The sequence below is a fragment of the Ranitomeya variabilis genome, chromosome 2 (genome assembly GCF_051348905.1).
Source record: "Ranitomeya variabilis isolate aRanVar5 chromosome 2, aRanVar5.hap1, whole genome shotgun sequence".
Classification (NCBI taxonomy): Eukaryota; Metazoa; Chordata; class Amphibia; order Anura; family Dendrobatidae; genus Ranitomeya; species Ranitomeya variabilis.
The window spans coordinates 324,695,208-324,716,980 of record NC_135233.1 but is presented as its reverse complement, the minus strand read 5'-3'; the positions used below and the strand labels follow the sequence as shown (position 1 = coordinate 324,716,980).

Genomic DNA, 21,773 nt, shown 5'->3' with positions numbered 1-21,773 from the left:
TCAATTACAGCAAAAAAAACCCTCTAGTTTCCTTGATATGATGAATAGCAATGTTCCTGTTTGCTACCATGATACAATATGTTCGATGTTGCAGATATTCCTAATGCACCATTACCCGTCTAATGCTGTCCTAATAATACAGAAGGTACAACCAATGTGGTTTTTATAAACCTGTTTCACCTTCAAAACTGAAATTTCAGCTGCAAAACTAAGGTAAATAGTGAGAGAGCGCGGACTTTGGAATCATTGATCCTATGCTGGCTCCAGACTAATTTGCCAGTCAGTTCCTTCAAAGTAAAAAGATGGCATCTATTCCAAACCTTCTCATTATTTTTCTCCTGGGTTATCTCTGCAAGGCGGAAAAAGCAGGTTGGTTACTTTTCATTATATCCCAATGTGTCCTTTCTTCCCGTGATCAAACATATGCGTTAAAATGATGATATCCGGACAAACTATAATATGATGTATCTAGCAGAGAAGGGAGCATCATGATGATTTAACATGATCAAAATCTCTTAAATATTTAATTCCCGGAAAAGCATAATTTTCCATTTCCACATAATGTTCTGTTCTAAAATAAGCATAAGTCAATCTAACCTTGCTGCAAGCACCTTATATAGTTCTATGCATGTGTGTGACGGAGCTGGTCTCGCTGTGTGTGACGGAAGGAGAAGACATAGCAACAGTCAATGATATGGTAACAGTATCGTGACTGTTCTAACGACATAATGATTGTGATTGACCAAAAAGTAGATTCTTTAACCAATCAGAAAAAAGTAAATCAGGAAAAATAAAAAATAAAAATATCCATAACCTTGACTAACTGATTGTAAGCAGTGGAGGACCATTGCTCTTCCTACTGATGTTAAAAGTGTGCTGCATTTCTTCATGTTTCATATGTGTAGTTGTTTTTTATTGTTATATGAACACCATAAAGTTATATTCGCACAGAGATGACTCTCAGGATCGCCTTTCGAATGGCCACGGTGAAGAATTCAGTCCCACCTCTATGTCCAGCCAAGGGGCAGGGCCAATGAGGTCACATACCAGGGAGTGGTCCTGATATAAAATGTGGGACTGTTTTTGTGCTACAGAAGTCATGGTGTAAATGACAACAAGCAGACACCGTGGAGTTTCCTGTAGGAGTTGTCTGCCTATGAAGGCTCTAAAGCTAAGCAGCCTTGGTTTCTTGGCGAGAAGAACACATATAGGAGATCAGGTCTCCACCCTTCATCAGTCTGTAATGGAGTGGCAAGCTGTGACCAGACATTACATCTGAGGTCCACCCCAATAGTTTGATATGTGCTTTTAATATTTTGCAGGTGTACTATTGTGTTTTGCTATGTTTAAAGGAATATTTAATGACCTTATAATCAATAGATCTAGGAATAAAAATAAGTTCCACAATAATAATTTCTACAGTTGGATGTGTTATAAATAAAATGTTCCTGTGCTGAGATAATCCTATAAATGTTCCCCTGCTGTGTACTGTGTAATGGCTGTGTGTGACCATGCAGGAGCATGGTCTGATCACACCACAGCTCCTGGGCAGGGGAGGAAGCAAAAGACCATACAGACAGGACAGTATAGGATCACAAGTGCTTCTTTGTGTGGCATGTGCAGACCATGTTCCTGCACGGTTAGACACAACCATTACACATTACATAGCAGGAGCACATTTATAAGATTATCTCAGCACAGGAATATTTTTTTAACATATCCAATTGTGAAACTTATTTTTATTCAAAAAACTATTGATTAAAATTTGCTTACTTTGTGGGAAAACGACATTAAATGTCGGTGTCTGTTATGGTAGAGTGTTCTGGTAAACATTGTCTCAGTTAATCCATTGTCTTATCTCAAGCCATTTATAACTCAAACCTTTCCAACAATCGGAATAGGCACCCATGTGTTTGTTTCCCCCTCCACACCTTTTCCATGAACCTTAGAAAAGTTCCTCACTTCTTTTCACAGGTTGTTCCTACCATAAAGTAATACTGGGGATGAGACCAACCAGGACTTAGCCCCTCATCACAGTCATATGGTCTTATGTGTGATTTGTCAATGACTACATAGAAATGTTCTTATAAAATCCAACAGTTTTTTGGTTGCAAGCTTTTCATGTCAACACTCACAAATTCAGTGTTAGTAAATGTAAAATCTATATGTCTGTAGGGGATGCAGAGGTTGCAATCAGACCCAGGCCTTGGAATCTAGAGGGACCAAAAATGTCTTTGGCTTACTAATAAAGACCTATGATAGTTGGGGGCTCTCAAAGAGATTTTTTACATTGGGACCTTCAAGCTTCAAATTAGATGGGATTCCTTTCCTCACTAGCAATTATATACAAAGAGCTCAACCATCACTTTAACCATTCCATTAATCTTCATGGAACTCATAGTAACTGCATAGACTAGGAGGAGGATGGAGGAATGGTGGCATATTCTGAACAAGTCTATAGCAGCTACAAATATTGGTCTCTGAAGAAAAAGTTAGAATAGGAGAGTTTTTTGTTTCCTCATAGAAAATTGTCTACCTCGATAAAGTGTAACAAACTACATACAGCTTTGGCAAAAATTAAGAGACCGCTACATTAAAACTCTGTCATGGTCAGCCTGATCTCCAGACCTGAACCCCATTGAAAACCTCTGGAATGTAATCTATAGGATGATGGATAGTCACAAGCCATCACACAAAGAAGAACTGCTTACATTTTTGCGCCAAAAGCAGTGTGAAAGACTGGTGGAAAGCATGCCAAGACGCATGAAGGCTGTGAATAAAAATCATGGTTATTCCACAAAATATTGATTTCTGAACTCTTCCTGAGTTAAAACATTAGTATTGTTGTTTCTTAATGATTATGAACTTGTTTTCTTTGCATTATTTGAGGTCTGAAAGCACTGTTTTTTTTTTTGTAATTTTGACTAGTGTTGAGCGATACTTTCCGATATCGGAAAGTATCGGTATCGGAAAGTATCGGCCGATACCGTCAAAATATCGGATCCAATCCGATACCGATACCCGATCCCAATGCAAGTCAATGGGACGAAAATATCGGAATTAAAATAAACCCTTTATACACTTGTAGGTTCATTCTACATGAAGGAAAACAACTAAGAATAATGTAGGATGTATTGGGGGACGTGGCGGAGACATTAAAGGCACAGAGGTTTAGCCCAATGTAATAGAATAGCAGGATTTTTTTTTTTTTTTATGACGTTCGGCGTTAGAAAGAATTTGACTATGTTATTTTTTTTTTTTTTTATGTCACATATTGATGTTTCACTATCACTACTTCAACGCCCTTCACCTTCTTTTTTACTTCTCCCACGCTTTCTTCTTCATTATCCTCATCATCAGCTTCTTTGACATCAACTTCTTCACCTTATTCATCTTCTTCTTCATCTTCTACCTATTATTTTTTGGGTTACATTGTTCATATTCTTTTTATTTTACTATTATCTTCATCATATTCTACTTCTTCATCATATTCTTATTTGTGACAGGCATTCCCGTAGTTGTTATCTATAAAAGTTTGAAGATTACACCTTCCGTTCTGCCTGTCACAAAAGAGTTACATTTGTCCGCGTTCAGTTTGGCCTGCAGCATCAGGCTTTATCCAGGGGCACCACGAGGAGGAACGGACTCACCCCCATACACTGCTTAGTCTTCTTCTGCTTATAATTTAGATAATATTTTTTGCTCTGATATTTAGTGTTATGCTTAATGTTCTTCTGCTCTTTGTTCTGCAGCCTCTTGTTCTTCTGCTTCTCGGTCTTCCAGGTCGTCGTCGTCTCCAGGGTTGTCGTCTCCGGGGTCGTCGTCATCGGGGTGGTCTTCAGGGTCGTCGTCTCCGGGGTCGTCGTCATCACGGTGGTCTTCAGGGTCATCGTCTCCAGGGTCGTCGTCATCACGGTGGTTGTCGTCTCTGGTGTCGTCGTCATCTTAGGGGTGTTCTTCCGGGTCATCGTGTTTAGTCTCTTGAACTTGGAAATGTAGCAGAAGGTACAAGAAGGCTGAGAAAATGCCGAGAACCAGCTGATGGAACTGGAACTCGGATGGCTACCCGAAGGTCCAAGAGCCAATGGAACTACCGAGGACCAGCTGACGTTACTGGAACCCGGTTACTAAGCAGGAGGTACCCGTGCCTGAAAGCACTACCAAGGACCACCTGACGTTTGTGGAACTCGGATACCCAGAGGGAGGCACCTAAGCCAAAGGCTCTGCCCGGAACCAGCTGACGGTACTGGAACCAGGATGGGGAGCAGAAGGTACAAGAGCAAAAGACACTGCCGAGAACCAGCTGACGGTGCTGGAACCCGGATGGGTAGCCGAAGGTCCAAGAGCCAATGGAACTACCGAGGACCAGCTGACGTTACTGGAACCCGGTTACTAAGCAGGAGGTACCCGTGCCTGAAAGCACTACCAAGGACCACCTGACGTTGGTGGAACTCGGATACCCAGAGGGAGGCACCTAAGCCAAAGGCTCTGCCCGGAACCAGCTGACGGTACTGGAACCAGGATGGGGAGCAGAAGGTACAAGAGCAAGTGTCTGCGTGGCTTTTGCAGGACACGATGCCGGCTGCACAGCAGGGGAACAGCTGGCGGTGCTGAACCCCACTGACACATTGGCTGGTGTTTTTCTCTGTGCAGCTAGCAGTACCGGGCCCCAACTGGCGGTGTTGGAGCCCAGGGCTCTGCAGGGGGAGCAGAGTGTAGGCCGAAGCCTAATTGAACCAATTTCAAAGGTAACCTTTAACCCCCCCTCAGGGGTTACAAAGTAGAAGAGCCACAGCTTATGCAGCAGTAGTGCTGCACAAGTCAAAGGTTGCTCTTTTAATTTCGCTCCTTGCACACGCTGAGTGAAACACGTATAACATTTAGCCCTTTATACAGTCAAACTGTGTTGGAGGCGCGAGTTCCCTTTGTAATGAGACGCAGCACAGATGTCAAGAATCCCACCTTGGTGCTGGGTGCAGCCTCCTGAGCGTTGTTATTTGCTGTACAGGAGTCTGCGCTGTCGTGTTATCCCCTGGCCTAGCGCTGTTAGCGCTGCCCATGTTCTGGCATCATTTAATGTCGGCCGGTGCGTTTCGCGATGACCATGAATCCCAGCCCCGCAGTGTCTTAACATTGTTAAAACACTGCGGGGCTGGGATTCAGGGCCTGGCGCAGCACATATGTTCGCCTCTCACACTCGGGTCCTTACACCCGCTTCAGACTGTGCGGCGTCATCTGATCCCTTATCGCATGCCACGGCCATGAAGCCGCACAGTCCGCAGAAGGCGGAAGGAGATGAGGGACAGGCGAACTGATGCACTGATCATGCCCATCAATCACACCCTCGCAGTCCCAATAACTAAGACAACGAGGGGCGTTGTGTGGGTCAGGGCGGCCGCAGAGGCGCAGGCAGCCAAACCATGATGCCAGAAGACGGGCAGCGCTACCAAGGGGGTTGCAGCGTGTCATTACAAAGGAAAGTCACACCACCGGGACGGTTAAATGGTCACACAGAGGACACATTTTAGACGTGTTTTCAGTTCCACATGTGCGAGGAGAATACGTTTATGAGCCACCTTGCACACATGCAGCATTACCGCTGTACAAGGTGGCCTTTAAAACGTACAAACGCCTGGGGGAGGGGGGACAGGTTCCCTTCAATTTCAGTTCTTGTGTCTGCGTGGCTTTTGCAGGACACGATGCCGGCTGCACAGCAGGGGAACAGCTGGCGGTGCTGAACCCCACTGACACATTGGCTGGTGTTTTTCTCTGTGCAGCTAGCAGTACCGGGCCCCAACTGGCGGTGTTGGAGCCCGGGGTCAGCAGGGGGAGGAGAGGGAGCAGAGTGTAGGCCGAAGCCTGCACTGGCGGCAGCTTTTGGGTCTGTTGTGCCTGCGTGGCAGTTGCAGGACACGTTGCCGGCTGCACAGCAGGGGAACAGCTGGCGGTGCTGAACCCCACTGACACATTGGCTGGTGTTTTTCTCTGTGCAGCTAGCAGTACCGGGCCCCAACTGGCGGTGTTGGAGCCCAGGGCTCTGCAGGGGGAGCAGAGTGTAGGCCGAAGCCTAATTGAACCAATTTCAAAGGTAACCTTTAACCCCCCCCTCAGGGGTTACAAAGTAGAAGAGCCACAGCTTATGCAGCAGTAGTGCTGCACAAGTCAAAGGTTGCTCTTTTAATTTCGCTCCTTGCACACGCTGAGTGAAACACGTATAACATTTAGCCCTTTATACAGTCAAACTGTGTTGGAGGCGCGAGTTCCCTTTGTAATGAGACGCAGCACAGATGTCAAGAATCCCACCTTGGTGCTGGGTGCAGCCTCCTGAGCGTTGTTATTTGCTGTACAGGAGTCTGCGCTGTCGTGTTATCCCCTGGCCTAGCGCTGTTAGCGCTGCCCATGTTCTGCCATCATTTAATGTCGGCCGGTGCGTTTCGCGATGACCATGAATCCCAGCCCCGCAGTGTCTTAACATTGTTAAAACACTGCGGGGCTGGGATTCAGGGCCTGGCGCAGCACATATGTTCGCCTCTCACACTCGGGTCCTTACACCCGCTTCAGACTGTGCGGCGTCATCTGATCCCTTATCGCATGCCACGGCCATGAAGCCGCACAGTCCGCAGAAGGCGGAAGGAGATGAGGGACAGGCGAACTGATGCACTGATCATGCCCATCAATCACACCCTCGCAGTCCCAATAACTAAGACAACGAGGGGCGTTGTGTGGGTCAGGGCGGCCGCAGAGGCGCAGGCAGCCAAACCATGATGCCAGAAGACGGGCAGCGCTACCAAGGGGGTTGCAGCGTGTCATTACAAAGGAAAGTCACACCACCGGGACGGTTAAATGGTCACACAGAGGACACATTTTAGACGTGTTTTCAGTTCCACATGTGCGAGGAGAATACGTTTATGAGCCACCTTGCACACATGCAGCATTACCGCTGTACAAGGTGGCCTTTAAAACGTACAAACGCATGGGGGAGGGGGGACAGGTTCCCTTCAATTTCAGTTCTTGTGTCTGCGTGGCTTTTGCAGGACACGATGCCGGCTGCACAGCAGGGGAACAGCTGGCGGTGCTGAACCCCACTGACACATTGGCTGGTGTTTTTCTCTGTGCAGCTAGCAGTACCGGGCCCCAACTGGCGGTGTTGGAGCCCGGGGTCAGCAGGAGGAGGAGAGGGAGCAGAGTGTAGGCCGAAGCCTGCACTGGCGGCAGCTTTTGGGTCTGTTGTGCCTGCGTGGCAGTTGCAGGACACGTTGCCGGCTGCACAGCAGGGGAATAGCTGGCGGTGCTGAACCCCACTGACACATTGGCTGGTGTTTTTCTCTGTGCAGCTAGCAGTACCGGGCCCCAACTGGCGGTGTTGGAGCCCAGGGCTCTGCAGGGGGAGCAGAGTGTAGGCCGAAGCCTAATTGAACCAATTTCAAAGGTAACCTTTAACCCCCCCCTCAGGGGTTACAAAGTAGAAGAGCCACAGCTTATGCAGCAGTAGTGCTGCACAAGTCAAAGGTTGCTCTTTTAATTTCGCTCCTTGCACACGCTGAGTGAAACACGTATAACATTTAGCCCTTTATACAGTCAAACTGTGTTGGAGGTGCGAGTTCCCTTTGTAATGAGAGGCAGCACAGATGTCAAGAATCCCACCTTGGTGCTGGGTGCAGCCTCCTGAGCGTTGTTATTTGCTGTACAGGAGTCTGCGCTGTCGTGTTATCCCCTGGCCTAGCGCTGTTAGCGCTGCCCATGTTCTGGCATCATTTAATGTCGGCCGGTGCGTTTCGCGATGACCATGAATCCCAGCCCCGCAGTGTCTTAACATTGTTAAAACACTGCGGGGCTGGGATTCAGGGCCTGGCGCAGCACATATGTTCGCCTCTCACACTCGGGTCCTTACACCCGCTTCAGACTGTGCGGCGTCATCTGATCCCTTATCGCATGCCACGGCCATGAAGCCGCACAGTCCGCAGAAGGCGGAAGGAGATGAGGGATAGGCGAACTGATGCACTGATCATGCCCATCAATCACACCCTCGCAGTCCCAATAACTAAGACAACGAGGGGCGTTGTGTGGGTCAGGGCGGCCGCAGAGGCGCAGGCAGCCAAACCATGATGCCAGAAGACGGGCAGCGCTACCAAGGGGGTTGCAGCGTGTCATTACAAAGGAAAGTCACACCACCGGGACGGTTAAATGGTCACACAGAGGACACATTTTAGACGTGTTTTCAGTTCCACATGTGCGAGGAGAATACGTTTATGAGCCACCTTGCACACATGCAGCATTACCGCTGTACAAGGTGGCCTTTAAAACGTACAAACGCCTGGGGGAGGGGGGACAGGTTCCCTTCAATTTCAGTTCTTGTGTCTGCGTGGCTTTTGCAGGACACGATGCCGGCTGCACAGCAGGGGAACAGCTGGCGGTGCTGAACCCCACTGACACATTGGCTGGTGTTTTTCTCTGTGCAGCTAGCAGTACCGGGCCCCAACTGGCGGTGTTGGAGCCCGGGGTCAGCAGGAGGAGGAGATGGAGCAGAGTGTAGGCCGAAGCCTGCACTGGCGGCAGCTTTTGGGTCTGTTGTGCCTGCGTGGCAGTTGCAGGACACGTTGCCGGCTGCACAGCAGGGGAACAGCTGGCGGTGCTGAACCCCACTGACACATTGGCTGGTGTTTTTCTCTGTGCAGCTAGCAGTACCGGGCCCCAACTGGCGGTGTTGGAGCCCAGGGCTCTGCAGGGGGAGCAGAGTGTAGGCCAAAGCCTAATTGAACCAATTTCAAAGGTAACCTTTAACCCCCCCTCAGGGGTTACAAAGTAGAAGAGCCACAGCTTATGCAGCAGTAGTGCTGCACAAGTCAAAGGTTGCTCTTTTAATTTCGCTCCTTGCACACGCTGAGTGAAACACGTATAACATTTAGCCCTTTATACAGTCAAACTGTGTTGGAGGCGCGAGTTCCCTTTGTAATGAGACGCAGCACAGATGTCAAGAATCCCACCTTGGTGCTGGGTGCAGCCTCCTGAGCGTTGTTATTTGCTGTACAGGAGTCTGCGCTGTCGTGTTATCCCCTGGCCTAGCGCTGTTAGCGCTGCCCATGTTCTGGCATCATTTAATGTCGGCCGGTGCGTTTCGCGATGACCATGAATCCCAGCCCCGCAGTGTCTTAACATTGTTAAAACACTGCGGGGCTGGGATTCAGGGCCTGGCGCAGCACATATGTTCGCCTCTCACACTCGGGTCCTTACACCCGCTTCAGACTGTGCGGCGTCATCTGATCCCTTATCGCATGCCACGGCCATGAAGCCGCACAGTCCGCAGAAGGCGGAAGGAGATGAGGGACAGGCGAACTGATGCACTGATCATGCCCATCAATCACACCCTCGCAGTCCCAATAACTAAGACAACGAGGGGCGTTGTGTGGGTCAGGGCGGCCGCAGAGGCGCAGGCAGCCAAACCATGATGCCAGAAGACGGGCAGCGCTACCAAGGGGGTTGCAGCGTGTCATTACAAAGGAAAGTCACACCACCGGGACGGTTAAATGGTCACACAGAGGACACATTTTAGACGTATTTTCAGTTCCACATGTGCGAGGAGAATACGTTTATGAGCCACCTTGCACACATGCAGCATTACCGCTGTACAAGGTGGCCTTTAAAACGTACAAACGCCTGGGGGAGGGGGGACAGGTTCCCTTCAATTTCAGTTCTTGTGTCTGCGTGGCTTTTGCAGGACACGATGCCGGCTGCACAGCAGGGGAACAGCTGGCGGTGCTGAACCCCACTGACACATTGGCTGGTGTTTTTCTCTGTGCAGCTAGCAGTACCGGGCCCCAACTGGCGGTGTTGGAGCCCGGGGTCAGCAGGAGGAGGAGATGGAGCAGAGTGTAGGCCGAAGCCTGCACTGGCGGCAGCTTTTGGGTCTGTTGTGCCTGCGTGGCAGTTGCAGGACACGTTGCCGGCTGCACAGCAGGGGAACAGCTGGCGGTGCTGAACCCCACTGACACATTGGCTGGTGTTTTTCTCTGTGCAGCTAGCAGTACCGGGCCCCAACTGGCGGTGTTGGAGCCCAGGGCTCTGCAGGGGGAGCAGAGTGTAGGCCGAAGCCTAATTGAACCAATTTCAAAGGTAACCTTTAACCCCCCCTCAGGGGTTACAAAGTAGAAGAGCCACAGCTTATGCAGCAGTAGTGCTGCACAAGTCAAAGGTTGCTCTTTTAATTTCGCTCCTTGCACACGCTGAGTGAAACACGTATAACATTTAGCCCTTTATACAGTCAAACTGTGTTGGAGGCACGAGTTCCATTTGTAATAAGACGCAGCACAGATGTCAAGAATCCCACCTTGGTGCTGGGTGCAGCCTCCTGAGCGTTGTTATTTGCTGTACAGGAGTCTGCGCTGTCGTGTTATCCCCTGGCCTAGCGCTGTTAGCGCTGCCCATGTTCTGGCATCATTTAATGTCGGCCGGTGCGTTTCGCGATGACCATGAATCCCAGCCCCGCAGTGTCTTAACATTGTTAAAACACTGCGGGGCTGGGATTCAGGGCCTGGCGCAGCACATATGTTCGCCTCTCACACTCGGGTCCTTACACCCGCTTCAGACTGTGCGGCGTCATCTGATCCCTTATCGCATGCCACGGCCATGAAGCCGCACAGTCCGCAGAAGGCGGAAGGAGATGAGGGACAGGCGAACTGATGCACTGATCATGCCCATCAATCACACCCTCGCAGTCCCAATAACTAAGACAACGAGGGGCGTTGTGTGGGTCAGGGCGGCCGCAGAGGCGCAGGCAGCCAAACCATGATGCCAGAAGACGGGCAGCGCTACCAAGGGGGTTGCAGCGTGTCATTACAAAGGAAAGTCACACCACCGGGACGGTTAAATGGTCACACAGAGGACACATTTTAGACGTGTTTTCAGTTCCACATGTGCGAGGAGAATACGTTTATGAGCCACCTTGCACACATGCAGCATTACCGCTGTACAAGGTGGCCTTTAAAACGTACAAACGCCTGGGGGAGGGGGGACAGGTTCCCTTCAATTTCAGTTCTTGTGTCTGCGTGGCTTTTGCAGGACACGATGCCGGCTGCACAGCAGGGGAACAGCTGGCGGTGCTGAACCCCACTGACACATTGGCTGGTGTTTTTCTCTGTGCAGCTAGCAGTACCGGGCCCTAACTGGCGGTGTTGGAGCCCAGGGTCAGCAGGAGGAGGAGAGGGAGCAGAGTGTAGGCCGAAGCCTGCACTGGAGCAAGTTGAAAGGGAAACTTTAACCCCCCCCCCCCCAGGCGTTTGTAGCTGAAAGAGCCATCGTGTACAGCACTAATGCTGGAAAAGGTAAACTTAGCTCTTTTAATTATGGTCCTTGCACATGCTGAACCTAACACTTATGAAAAGTGTCCCCTCCTACCGTGATACCGTTCGGTAGGTGGAACTTTCCTTTGTGATGTGACGCAGCACAGCCGTCATTCTTACCCCCTTGGCGCCGTGCGCCGCCTCCTCAGCGTTGTTTGAATCAGTCCCGGAGCCTGCGCTGTTAGGTTAGCCCTTGGCCATGCACACATTTTGCGCTGCCCGTCTTCTGACATCATTTGGTGTCAGGCTGGCTGCGCCTGTGCGGCCGCGCTGGCCGAGATCCCGCCTCGTACTGTCTTCTGATTTCATCCCACTGGGGGCCTGAGATACGTGGCCATGCGCAGTGCATATCCTCGCCTCTCACTCCCCTCCCTACGGCTTCTTCAGACTGTGCGGTGTCACGGCCGTGGCATGCTATTAGGGACCAGCTGACACCGAACAGTCTGAAGAAGCCATAGGGAGATGAGTGAGAGGTGGAGGTTCAGATATGCACTGCGCATGTCCATGGATCTCAGGCCCCCAGTGGGATGAAATCAGAAGACAGTACGAGGCGGGATCTCGGCCAGCGCGGCCGCACAGGCGCAGCCAGCCTGACACCAAATGATGTCAGAAGACGGGCAGCGCAAAATGTGTGCATGGCCAAGGGCTAACCTAACAGCGCAGGCTCCGGGACTGATTCAAACAACGCTGAGGAGGCGGCGCACGGCGCCAAGGGGGTAAGAATGACGGCTGTGCTGCGTCACATCACAAAGGAAAGTTCCACCAACCGTACGGTATCACGGTAGGAGGGGGCACTTTTCATAAGTGTTAGGATCAGCATGTGCAAGGAGCACCACGAAAAGAGGCACTTTTTCCCTTTGCATCATTACTGCTGCACAAGGTGGCTCCTTCAGTAACAAACGCCTGGGGGGGGGGGGCAGGTTCCCTTAAATTTAACTTGTTGTGCCTGCGTGGCGGTCGCAGTACACGCTGCCGGCTGCACAACAGGGGAACAGCTGGCGGTGCTGAACCCCACTAACACATTGGCGAGGTGTTTGGCTCTGTGCGTACAGCACTTCTGGACGGCAACTGGCGGTGTTGGAGCCCAGGGACAGGTGGAGGAGGAGGAGGTTGGAGGAGGTAGGAGGAGGTAGGAGGGATTGCCACACACACAGCAGGGGAACAGCTGACGTTACTGAACCCCAATAACAGAGGAGGGACTGTCGGGACTGTGCGTACAGCACTTCTGGACGGCAACTGGCGGTGTTGGAGCCCAGGGACAGGTGGAGGAGGAGGAGGTTGGAGGAGGTTGGAGGAGGTAGGAGGGATTGCCACACACACAGCAGGGGAACAGCTGACGTTACTGAACCCCAATAACAGAGGAGGGACTGTCGGGACTGTGCGGACAGCACTTCTGGACGGCAACTGGCGGTGTTGGAGCCCAGGGACAGGTGGAGGAGGAGGAGGTTGGAGGAGGTAGGAGGAGGTAGGAGGGATTGCCACACACACAGCAGGGGAACAGCTGACGTTACTGAACCCCAATAACAGAGGAGGGACTGTCGGGACTGTGCGTACAGCACTTCTGGACGGCAACTGGCGGTGTTGGAGCCCAGGGACAGGTGGAGGAGGAGGAGGTTGGAGGAGGTAGGAGGAGGTAGGAGGGATTGCCACACACACAGCAGGGGAACAGCTGACGTTACTGAACCCCAATAACAGAGGAGGGACTGTCGGGACTGTGCGGACAGCACTTCTGGACGGCAACTGGCGGTGTTGGAGCCCAGGGACAGGTGGAGGAGGAGGAGGTTGGAGGAGGTAGGAGGAGGTAGGAGGGATTGCCACACACACAGCAGGGGAACAGCTGACGTTACTGAACCCCAATAACAGAGGAGGGACTGTCGGGACTGTGCGGACAGCACTTCTGGACGGCAACTGGCGGTGTTGGAGCCCAGGGACAGGTGGAGGAGGAGGTTGGAGGAGGTAGGAGGAGGTAGGAGGGATTGCCACACACACAGCAGGGGAACAGCTGACGTTACTGAACCCCAATAACAGAGGAGGGACTGTCGGGACTGTGCGTACAGCACTTCTGGACGGCAACTGGCGGTGTTGGAGCCCAGGGACAGGTGGAGGAGGAGGAGGTTGGAGGAGGTTGGAGGAGGTAGGAGGGATTGCCACACACACAGCAGGGGAACAGCTGACGTTACTGAACCCCAATAACAGAGGAGGGACTGTCGGGACTGTGCGGACAGCACTTCTGGACGGCAACTGGCGGTGTTGGAGCCCAGGGACAGGTGGAGGAGGAGGAGGTTGGAGGAGGTTGGAGGAGGTAGGAGGGATTGCCACACACACAGCAGGGGAACAGCTGACGTTACTGAACCCCAATAACAGAGGAGGGACTGTCGGGACTGTGCGTACAGCACTTCTGGACGGCAACTGGCGGTGTTGGAGCCCAGGGACAGGTGGAGGAGGAGGAGGTTGGAGGAGGTAGGAGGAGGTAGGAGGGATTGCCACACACACAGCAGGGGAACAGCTGACGTTACTGAACCCCAATAACAGAGGAGGGACTGTCGGGACTGTGCGGACAGCACTTCTGGACGGCAACTGGCGGTGTTGGAGCCCAGGGACAGGTGGAGGAGGAGGAGGTTGGAGGAGGTAGGAGGAGGTAGGAGGGATTGCCACACACACAGCAGGGGAACAGCTGACGTTACTGAACCCCAATAACAGAGGAGGGACTGTCGGGACTGTGCGGACAGCACTTCTGGACGGCAACTGGCGGTGTTGGAGCCCAGGGACAGGTGGAGGAGGAGGAGGTTGGAGGAGGTTGGAGGAGGTAGGAGGGATTGCCACACACACAGCAGGGGAACAGCTGACGTTACTGAACCCCAATAACAGAGGAGCGACTGTTGACTGTGCGTACAGCACTTCTGGACGGCAACTGGCGGTGTTGGAGCCCAGGGACAGGTGGAAAAGCAGAGGAACACAATGTAGGCCGAAGCCTGAGAAAGTCGAAAGGGAACCTTTAACCCCCCCCCCCCCCAAGGTGTTTGTAGCTGAAAGAGCCAGCTTGTGCAGCACAAAAGATGCAAAAGGAAAAGGTGGCTCTTTTCATCATGCTCCTTGCAAACACAGAACTAAACACTTATAAAATGTGTCCCCTGCAACCGTAAAACCGTCCTGGAGGTGGGACTTTCCTTCGTAATGTGACGCAGCACAGCCGTCATTCCTACCCCCCCGGCGCCGCGCACCGGCTCCTCAGCATTGTTTGATTCCGTCCCGGAGCCTGCGCTGTCATGTTATCCCGTGGCCAGGCACACTTAGCGCTGCCCGTCTTCTGGCATCATTTGGTGTCAGGATGGCTGCGCCTGTGCGGCCGCGCTGGCCGAGAGTCCGCCTCGCAGTGTCTTCTGATTTAATCCCACTGGGGGCCTGGGATCCATGGACATGCGCAGTGCATATCCTAGCCTCTCACTCCCCTCCCTACGGCTTCTTAAGACTGTGCGGTGTCACGGCCGTGGCATGCTATTAGGGACCAGCTGACACCGAACAGTCTGAAGAAGCCATAGGGAGATGAGTGAGAGGTGGAGGTTCAGATATGCACTGCGCATGTCCATGGATCCCAGGCCCCCAGTGGGATTAAATCAGAAGACACTGCGAGGCGGGCTCTCTGCCAGCGCGGCCGCACAGGCGCAGCCATCCTGACACCAAATGATGCCAGAAGACGGGCAGCGCTAAGTGTGCCTGGCCACGGGATAACATAACAGCGCAGGCTCCGGGACGGAATCAAACAACGCTGAGGAGCCGGTGCGCGGCGCCGGGGGGGTAGGAATGACGGCTGTGCTGCATCACATTACGAAGGAAAGTCCCACCTCCGGGACGGTGTTACGGTATCAGTGGACACATTTTATAAGTGTTAAGTTCTGCGTGTGCAAGGTGCTAAACAAAAATAGCTACCTTTTCCTTGTGCAGCATTACTGCTGCACAAGGAGTCTCTTTCAGTAACAAACGCCTTGGGGGGGGGGACAGATTCCCTTACATTTCAGTTGTTGTGTCAGCGTGGCGGTCGCATGACACATTGCCGGCTACACAGCTGGGGATCAGCTGATGTTACTGAAACCCAATAACACTGGGTCGTATGTTTTGACTGTGCAGACGGCACTTCTGAGCCTCAACTGGCGGTGTTGGAGCCCAGGAATTTAAATTCAGGTGGTAGAAAGATGAACACAACAGGAGACCTGGATAACGTATACAGTGACCTAATTATTTAATCAGGAGGAGGAGTGGCAAATTCCTGCGAGATCCAGGCCTTGTTCATTTTCAGGAAAGTAAGCCGGTCAACGTTATCGGAGGATAGTCGCATGCGACGGTCAGTTAGTACACCACCTGCAGCACTAAAGACACGTTCCGATAATACACTGGCCGCAGGGCAAGACAGCACCTCCAATGCATACTGGCTTAGCTCTGGCCATGTATCCAGCTTTGAGACCCAAAACTTGAAAGGGGAAGAGCCGTCTGGGAGTACAGCAAGAGGGCAAGACATGTAGTCTGTCACCATCTGACGGAACCGTTGCCTCCTGCTGACTGGAGCCGTCTGTGATGGTGTAGACTTTTGTGGGGGGCACAGAAAACTGTGCCACAGTTGGGCCATACTGGTCTTGCCTTGGGCAGAGGCACTGCTTCTGCTCCCTCTTTGTGCAGAGCCTCCACCACTGCCTGGACGCACTGAGCTGCTTTGGAATGCACTAGCAGCACTTCTCTCAGTTGGAATGGAGAAGATGATGGAATTGACCAGTGTGTCTTGGTACTCCCGCATTTTTCGCTCCCGGTTCAACGGTGTGATGAGGCTTTCTACATTGTCCCGGTAGCGAGGATCGAGGAGGGTGAACACCCAATAATCAGACATGTTGAGAATGTGGGCGATGCGGCGGTCGTTTCTCAGGCACTGCAGCATGTAATCCACCATGTGCTGCAGACTGCCAACTGCCCAAGAAACGCTGTCCCCTGCTGGAGGCGTGATCTCTGCCCGCTCGTCATCACCCCACCCTCGCTGTACACACTGAGTACTGGACAATTGTGTAACTCCCTCCTCTGGACGGATGTCTTCCTCCTCCATTGACTCCTCCTCATCCTCCTCACAAACTGTCCCCTGCCTACGCGTTTGTGAGGAACCACGTGGCGCTGACTGTCCAGAAGATGATGGAAATGGTGAATCCTCATCCTCCACCTCTTCCACAACATCATCCCTTAGCGCTTGCAGTGATTTTTCAAGCAGGCAGATAAGGGGGACAGTCATGCTGACTAGTGCATCATCTGCACTCGCCATCCGCGTGGAATAATCAAAGGGACGCAAAACCTGGCAGACGTCATTCATAGTGGCCCACTCTGTGGTTGTGAAGTCTGTACGGCGCTGACTGCGACTTTTTTGCGCCTGAAGCAGCTGGTACTCCATTACAGCTTGCTGCTGCTCACACAACCGCTCCAACATATGTAACGTGGAATTCCACCTGGTAGGTAGGTCACATATGATGCGATGTTCCGGCAGGCGGTGTCGGCGCTGCAGAGCCGCAATGCGCGCTTTTGCCGTGCTGGAACGCCGCAAGTGAGCACACTCTAGGCGGACCTTGTGCAGCAGTGCATCAAGATCCGGATAGTCCCTCAAAAAGCTCTGCATGACCAAATTGAGCACATGTGCCAGACATGGGATGTGAGTGAGGTTGCCGAGGCCCAGAGCTGCCACCAGATTTCGGCCATTATCACACACTACCATGCCTGGCTGGAGATTCGCTGGCACAAACCACACATCGCTCTCCTGCTTGATGGCATTCCAGAGCTCCTGCGCTGTGTGGCTACGATTCCCCAAAAAAATTAATTTCAACACGGCCTGTTGACGTTTGGCCACGGCTGTGCTCATGTCGGTCGTAACAGGTACACGTTCATCACGGGTCCATGTGGAGGTGGACTGTGACGGCTCCTGCAGCGATGATTCTGAGGAACTGGTGTAAGAGGAGGAGTCAATGCGTACAGAATGGATTCCTGCAATCCTTGGAGTGGGCAGGACACGTCCTGCGCCACTCGCACGGTCTGTACCCGGCTCAACGACATTAACCCAATGGGCAGTGAGGGAAAGGTATCGCCCCTGTCCATGTTGACTGGTCCACGCATCGGTGGTGAGGTGGACCTTGCTACTGACGGCGTTCAGTAGCACGTGTTTTATGTGTCCCTCCACATGCTTGTGCAGGGCAGGGACGGCTTGCCTGCTGAAGTAAAAGCGGCTAGGCACATTGTACTGTGGGACTGCCAATGACATCAAGTCACGGAAGCTGTCAGTCTCCACCAGCCTGAATGACAGCATTTCCAGTTACAGAAGTTTGGCAATGCCTGCAGTCAGAGCCTGTGCTCGTGGGTGGTTTGACGAGAAAGGCCGCCTTTTCTCCCATGCCTGTACTACCGATGGCTGTAGACTGGGCTGGGAGTGTGTGGATGACTGGGAAAGTGGCGCTGCGGGTGGAATTACAGCGGGTCTCTGGACAACAGGGCCAGAGGTTCTTCCACGGCGATCCTGGGAGGAAGCCGAACCAGCTGCGTGTGAGCTAGAGGAAGAGGCAACACGAGCTGAAGAGGTGGTAGCTGCCGCTGTTGGTTGGCCTACCTCTTCAGTGTGTTTTTCTAACTCCGCCGGGTGCCTGTTGCGCACATGTTTCCACATGTTGGAGGTATTGAGGTTGCTGACATTTCGACCTCTTTTGACTTTTTGATGACACACGTTGCATCTGACATAGCAAATGTCATCTGCAACTGTGTCAAAAAAGGACCAGGCACTGCAAGTCTTGGGAGCGCCCTTTTTGGCTTTTGGAAGAGACATGCTCCTAACGGGTGCCAAAGCGGAGGCTGCAGGATCCGCAGTCTTCCCCCTCCCTCTCCCTCTTTGGGCCGTACGGGGAATCTCTTCCTCAGAGCTGCTCCCACCACCTTCCTGTCCCTCACGCCAAGATGGGTCGAGGACCTCATCATCTACACTACCCTCTGCCCCCAACTGCTCCTCCTGGGTAGTCTCAGCAGCAGAGCACGCACCAGTAAGTGGCACCTGAGTGTCATCATCAGCTGATGCGGCCTGCGATGTGGTGACCGGAGCCACTGGCCCACCCGCCTCTTCAGAGGAAGACAGAAAAAGCTGTTGGGCATCACTGCACCCTGCCTCTTCTTCCATTTCTCCAATGCTGCTTGGCTGGCCCCCTGTTTCCAAGCCAAGAGATTCAGAGAACAGAAGTAGAGACGGCTCCTGTCCTGGGCTCTCTGTCTGCCTGGGCAATTTGGCAGGTGGTGAAGAGACAGATGGCTGCTCTCCAGTGCTCTGTGTCTGAGAGGATGTGGCACTAATGGAAGTTGATGCATTAGCTGCCATCCATCCGACAACAGCTTCAATTTGGTCTTGACGCAGCAGCGGTGTACGGCGCTCTGACACAAAGCTGCGCATGAACGACTGTTGCCTGGTGAAAGTGGGTGCTGATGAGTCACCGGTGCCCGCAGCAGGCACAGAATCCCCACGTCCCCTCCCTGCTCCGCGCCCACGCCCACGCCCACGTGCCTTACTCACTGCCTTCTTCATCTTGGTTGACTGATAAAGATAAGCAGAAAAGTACTAACGGATTTGTGTGCTTATTCCTGAGCAACTCCTCCTAACAGGTATAAGAAACACTAATTTTCTAAAGTGTGGACTAGACTTTAATATGAGCTAATGTGGCCTACACAAATGTAAAGTGGTGTCACTGGTGTGTTTGGTGAACTTTATTATTTATTTCTTTTTGGGGGGCTGAACTGACAACAGATAGAGCTGCAGTCACACAGAGACCGTGCAGACAGACGTAAACGGCGCTGCAAGGCCCAAAAACCCTCCTCTACGTTATCCTATGTAGTGTTTTTCCACAAGTTAGCTGGAGACGGGTGGAAAGACACTAATAGGATTTTTTTAAATAAATTAGCAGCAACCTACACTACTTGAAAAAAAAAGAAAATTGATTTGGCGGTATGACGCAGTGAACAACCCTGAGCTGGAGACAACCAGGCTATGGCTGCTCACAGACTACAGGGCGAGCTGCAATCACACGGAGACCGTGCAGACAGCCGTAAACGGCGCTGCAAGGCCCAAAAACCCTCCTCTACTTTATCCTATGTAGTGTTTTTCCACAAATTAGCTGGAGACGGGTGGAAAGACACTAATAGGATTTTTTTAAATAAATTAGCAGCAGACTACACTACTTGAAAAAAAATTAAAATTGATTTGGCGGTATGACGCAGTGAACAACCCTGAGCTGGAGACAACCAGGCTACGGCTGCTCACAGACTACAGGGCGAGCTGCAGTCACACGGAGACCATGCAGACAGCCGTAAACGGCGCTGCAAGGCCCAAAAACCCTCCTCTACTTTATCCTATGTAGTGTTTTTCCACAAATTAGCTGGAGACGGGTGGAAAGACACTAATAGGATTTTTTTAAATAAATTAGCAGCAGACTACACTACTTGAAAAAAAATTAAAATTGATTTGGCGGTATGACGCAGTGAACAACCCTGAGCTGGAGACAACCAGGCTACGGCTGCTCACAGACTACAGGGCGAGCTGCAGTCACACGGAGACCGTGCAGACAGCCGTAAACGGCGCTGCAAGGCCCAAAAACCCTCCTCTACTTTATCCTATGTAGTGTTTTTCCACAAATTAGCTGGAGACGGGTGGAAAGACACTAATAGGATTTTTTTGAATAAATTAGCAGCAGACTACACTACTTGGAAAAAAAAAAAAAGAACAGTATGAGGCAATGAACCACCCTCCCTGAACTGAATACAACCAGCTATGGATGGCCTATGTGGCTGCACTCAGACTAGAGAGTGGGCTGCACTCACACACACACACACACAGACCTTGCAGATCGCTGTGAAAACAGCGCTACAAGGCAAAAGCAAGGTGAATAGTAGGTGAACACAGCGGTTGCTAAATTAGCCTTTGGAAAGCACAAAGAAGCAAATCGCTATCTCTAAACTGTCCCTCAGTCAGCAAACAGCGTCCTGTCACTAACTGAATTCACAGCAGAGTGATCGCAAAATGGCGCCAGCGACTTTTAAACTGCAGCATGACATCATTTCAGCAGCCAATCACAGCCTTGCCAGTACTTTCATGCCCTCCATGCTAAACAGGATGTGCCCACACTTGGAATCATTCTCATTGGCTGAATTTCTGCATTTTGAATCTTGGAACTTCCGATTCCGGTATCCGATACGCGGCAAGTATCGGAATCCCGGTATCGGAATTCCGATACCGCAAGTATCGGCCGATACCCAATACTTGCGGTATCGGAATGCTCAACACTAATTTTGACCATTTCTCCTTTTCAGAAAAAAATACAAAATGTATTGCTTGGAAATTCGGAGACATGTTGTCAGTAGTTTATAGAATAAAGGAACAATTTACATTTTACTCAAAAATATACCTATAAAGAGAAAAATCAGACAAACAACATTTTGCAGTGGTCTCTTAATTTAATTAAAATCTACATTGAGGATTGTCACTATGTTATGACTTCACATACATTACAGTAGTAGTCACTATTTACGAAATAACAGTTTTCTAAACTAATGTTTTAGATTTATTCAAATTTAATTAGAGATCATCTGAAGAGACATGACTGAATTCCAAAATGTTGAAACTAGGGTGCAATGATTGCAGCTACGTCACTATAACATTTGAATGGGGCATTGCAGACCACCATTTTCATAATTAGTGTGGTTTAGACCACACCAAAGAAAATGATATCACCTATTTGGTGGACAGGTGAAGACCTGCTATGCTGGGAGTAGCCACTGAAGGAACTTCTGAAGCTACAAGCTGCAAATTCTTGCATTGAGGTAGTATACTGTGGGTCACACGGACCCATCAAGTGACTAGAGGCGCTGGTTCTGAGACAATAATGAATCCTGATGGTCCATTGGGAGATAACTGTAAATGTAGCTGACTTTCAAGAATGTTATTTGACATTAGGTGGGAGTAAATTAAAAATAACCTACAGGAAACTCAAGGAACTGAAGGAGAAGCTCGGCATGACCATCGGATAAAATAGAGAGTTACTCATTCATAGTAGTAAGTCCATGGGAATAATGATAGAACTGATGCATTTCTGCCATATCAAACGCTTTCATTCATAGTATGATGCACATGTTCTGTACAGATGGAAGGAAGGTCCTTATATCAGATATTTTCATGCCTGTAATTTTTTTCTTGACAGTGTTCCTGTCTGATAAATCTGCAAGCAGTGTTCTGGTGAGACAAAAGAGATATAATACTGGTCGCTTGGAAGAATTTGTTGCAGGAAATCTTGAGCGAGAATGTATAGAGGAAACGTGCGTTTATGAAGAAGCGAGAGAAGTCTTTGAAAACGATGAGAAAACTGTAAGATATTGGTCATCATTATTACAATG

At 50.9% G+C, this 21,773-nt stretch overlaps 1 protein-coding gene across 1 annotated transcript in view; it reads left to right on the top strand.

Annotated features, from left to right (window-relative positions):
- The first annotated feature begins 265 nt into the window (after positions 1 to 265).
- The window catches only part of F9 (coagulation factor IX), a 95,790-nt gene continuing 74,282 nt past the window's right edge, over positions 266 to 21,773 (top strand). Inside the window, exons 1-2 of the mRNA XM_077285260.1 lie at positions 266 to 369; positions 21,581 to 21,744. Of these exons, the coding sequence (XP_077141375.1) occupies positions 303 to 369; positions 21,581 to 21,744 (231 nt within the window). The 5' untranslated portion in view covers positions 266 to 302. The remainder of the gene's footprint in view (positions 370 to 21,580; positions 21,745 to 21,773) is intronic.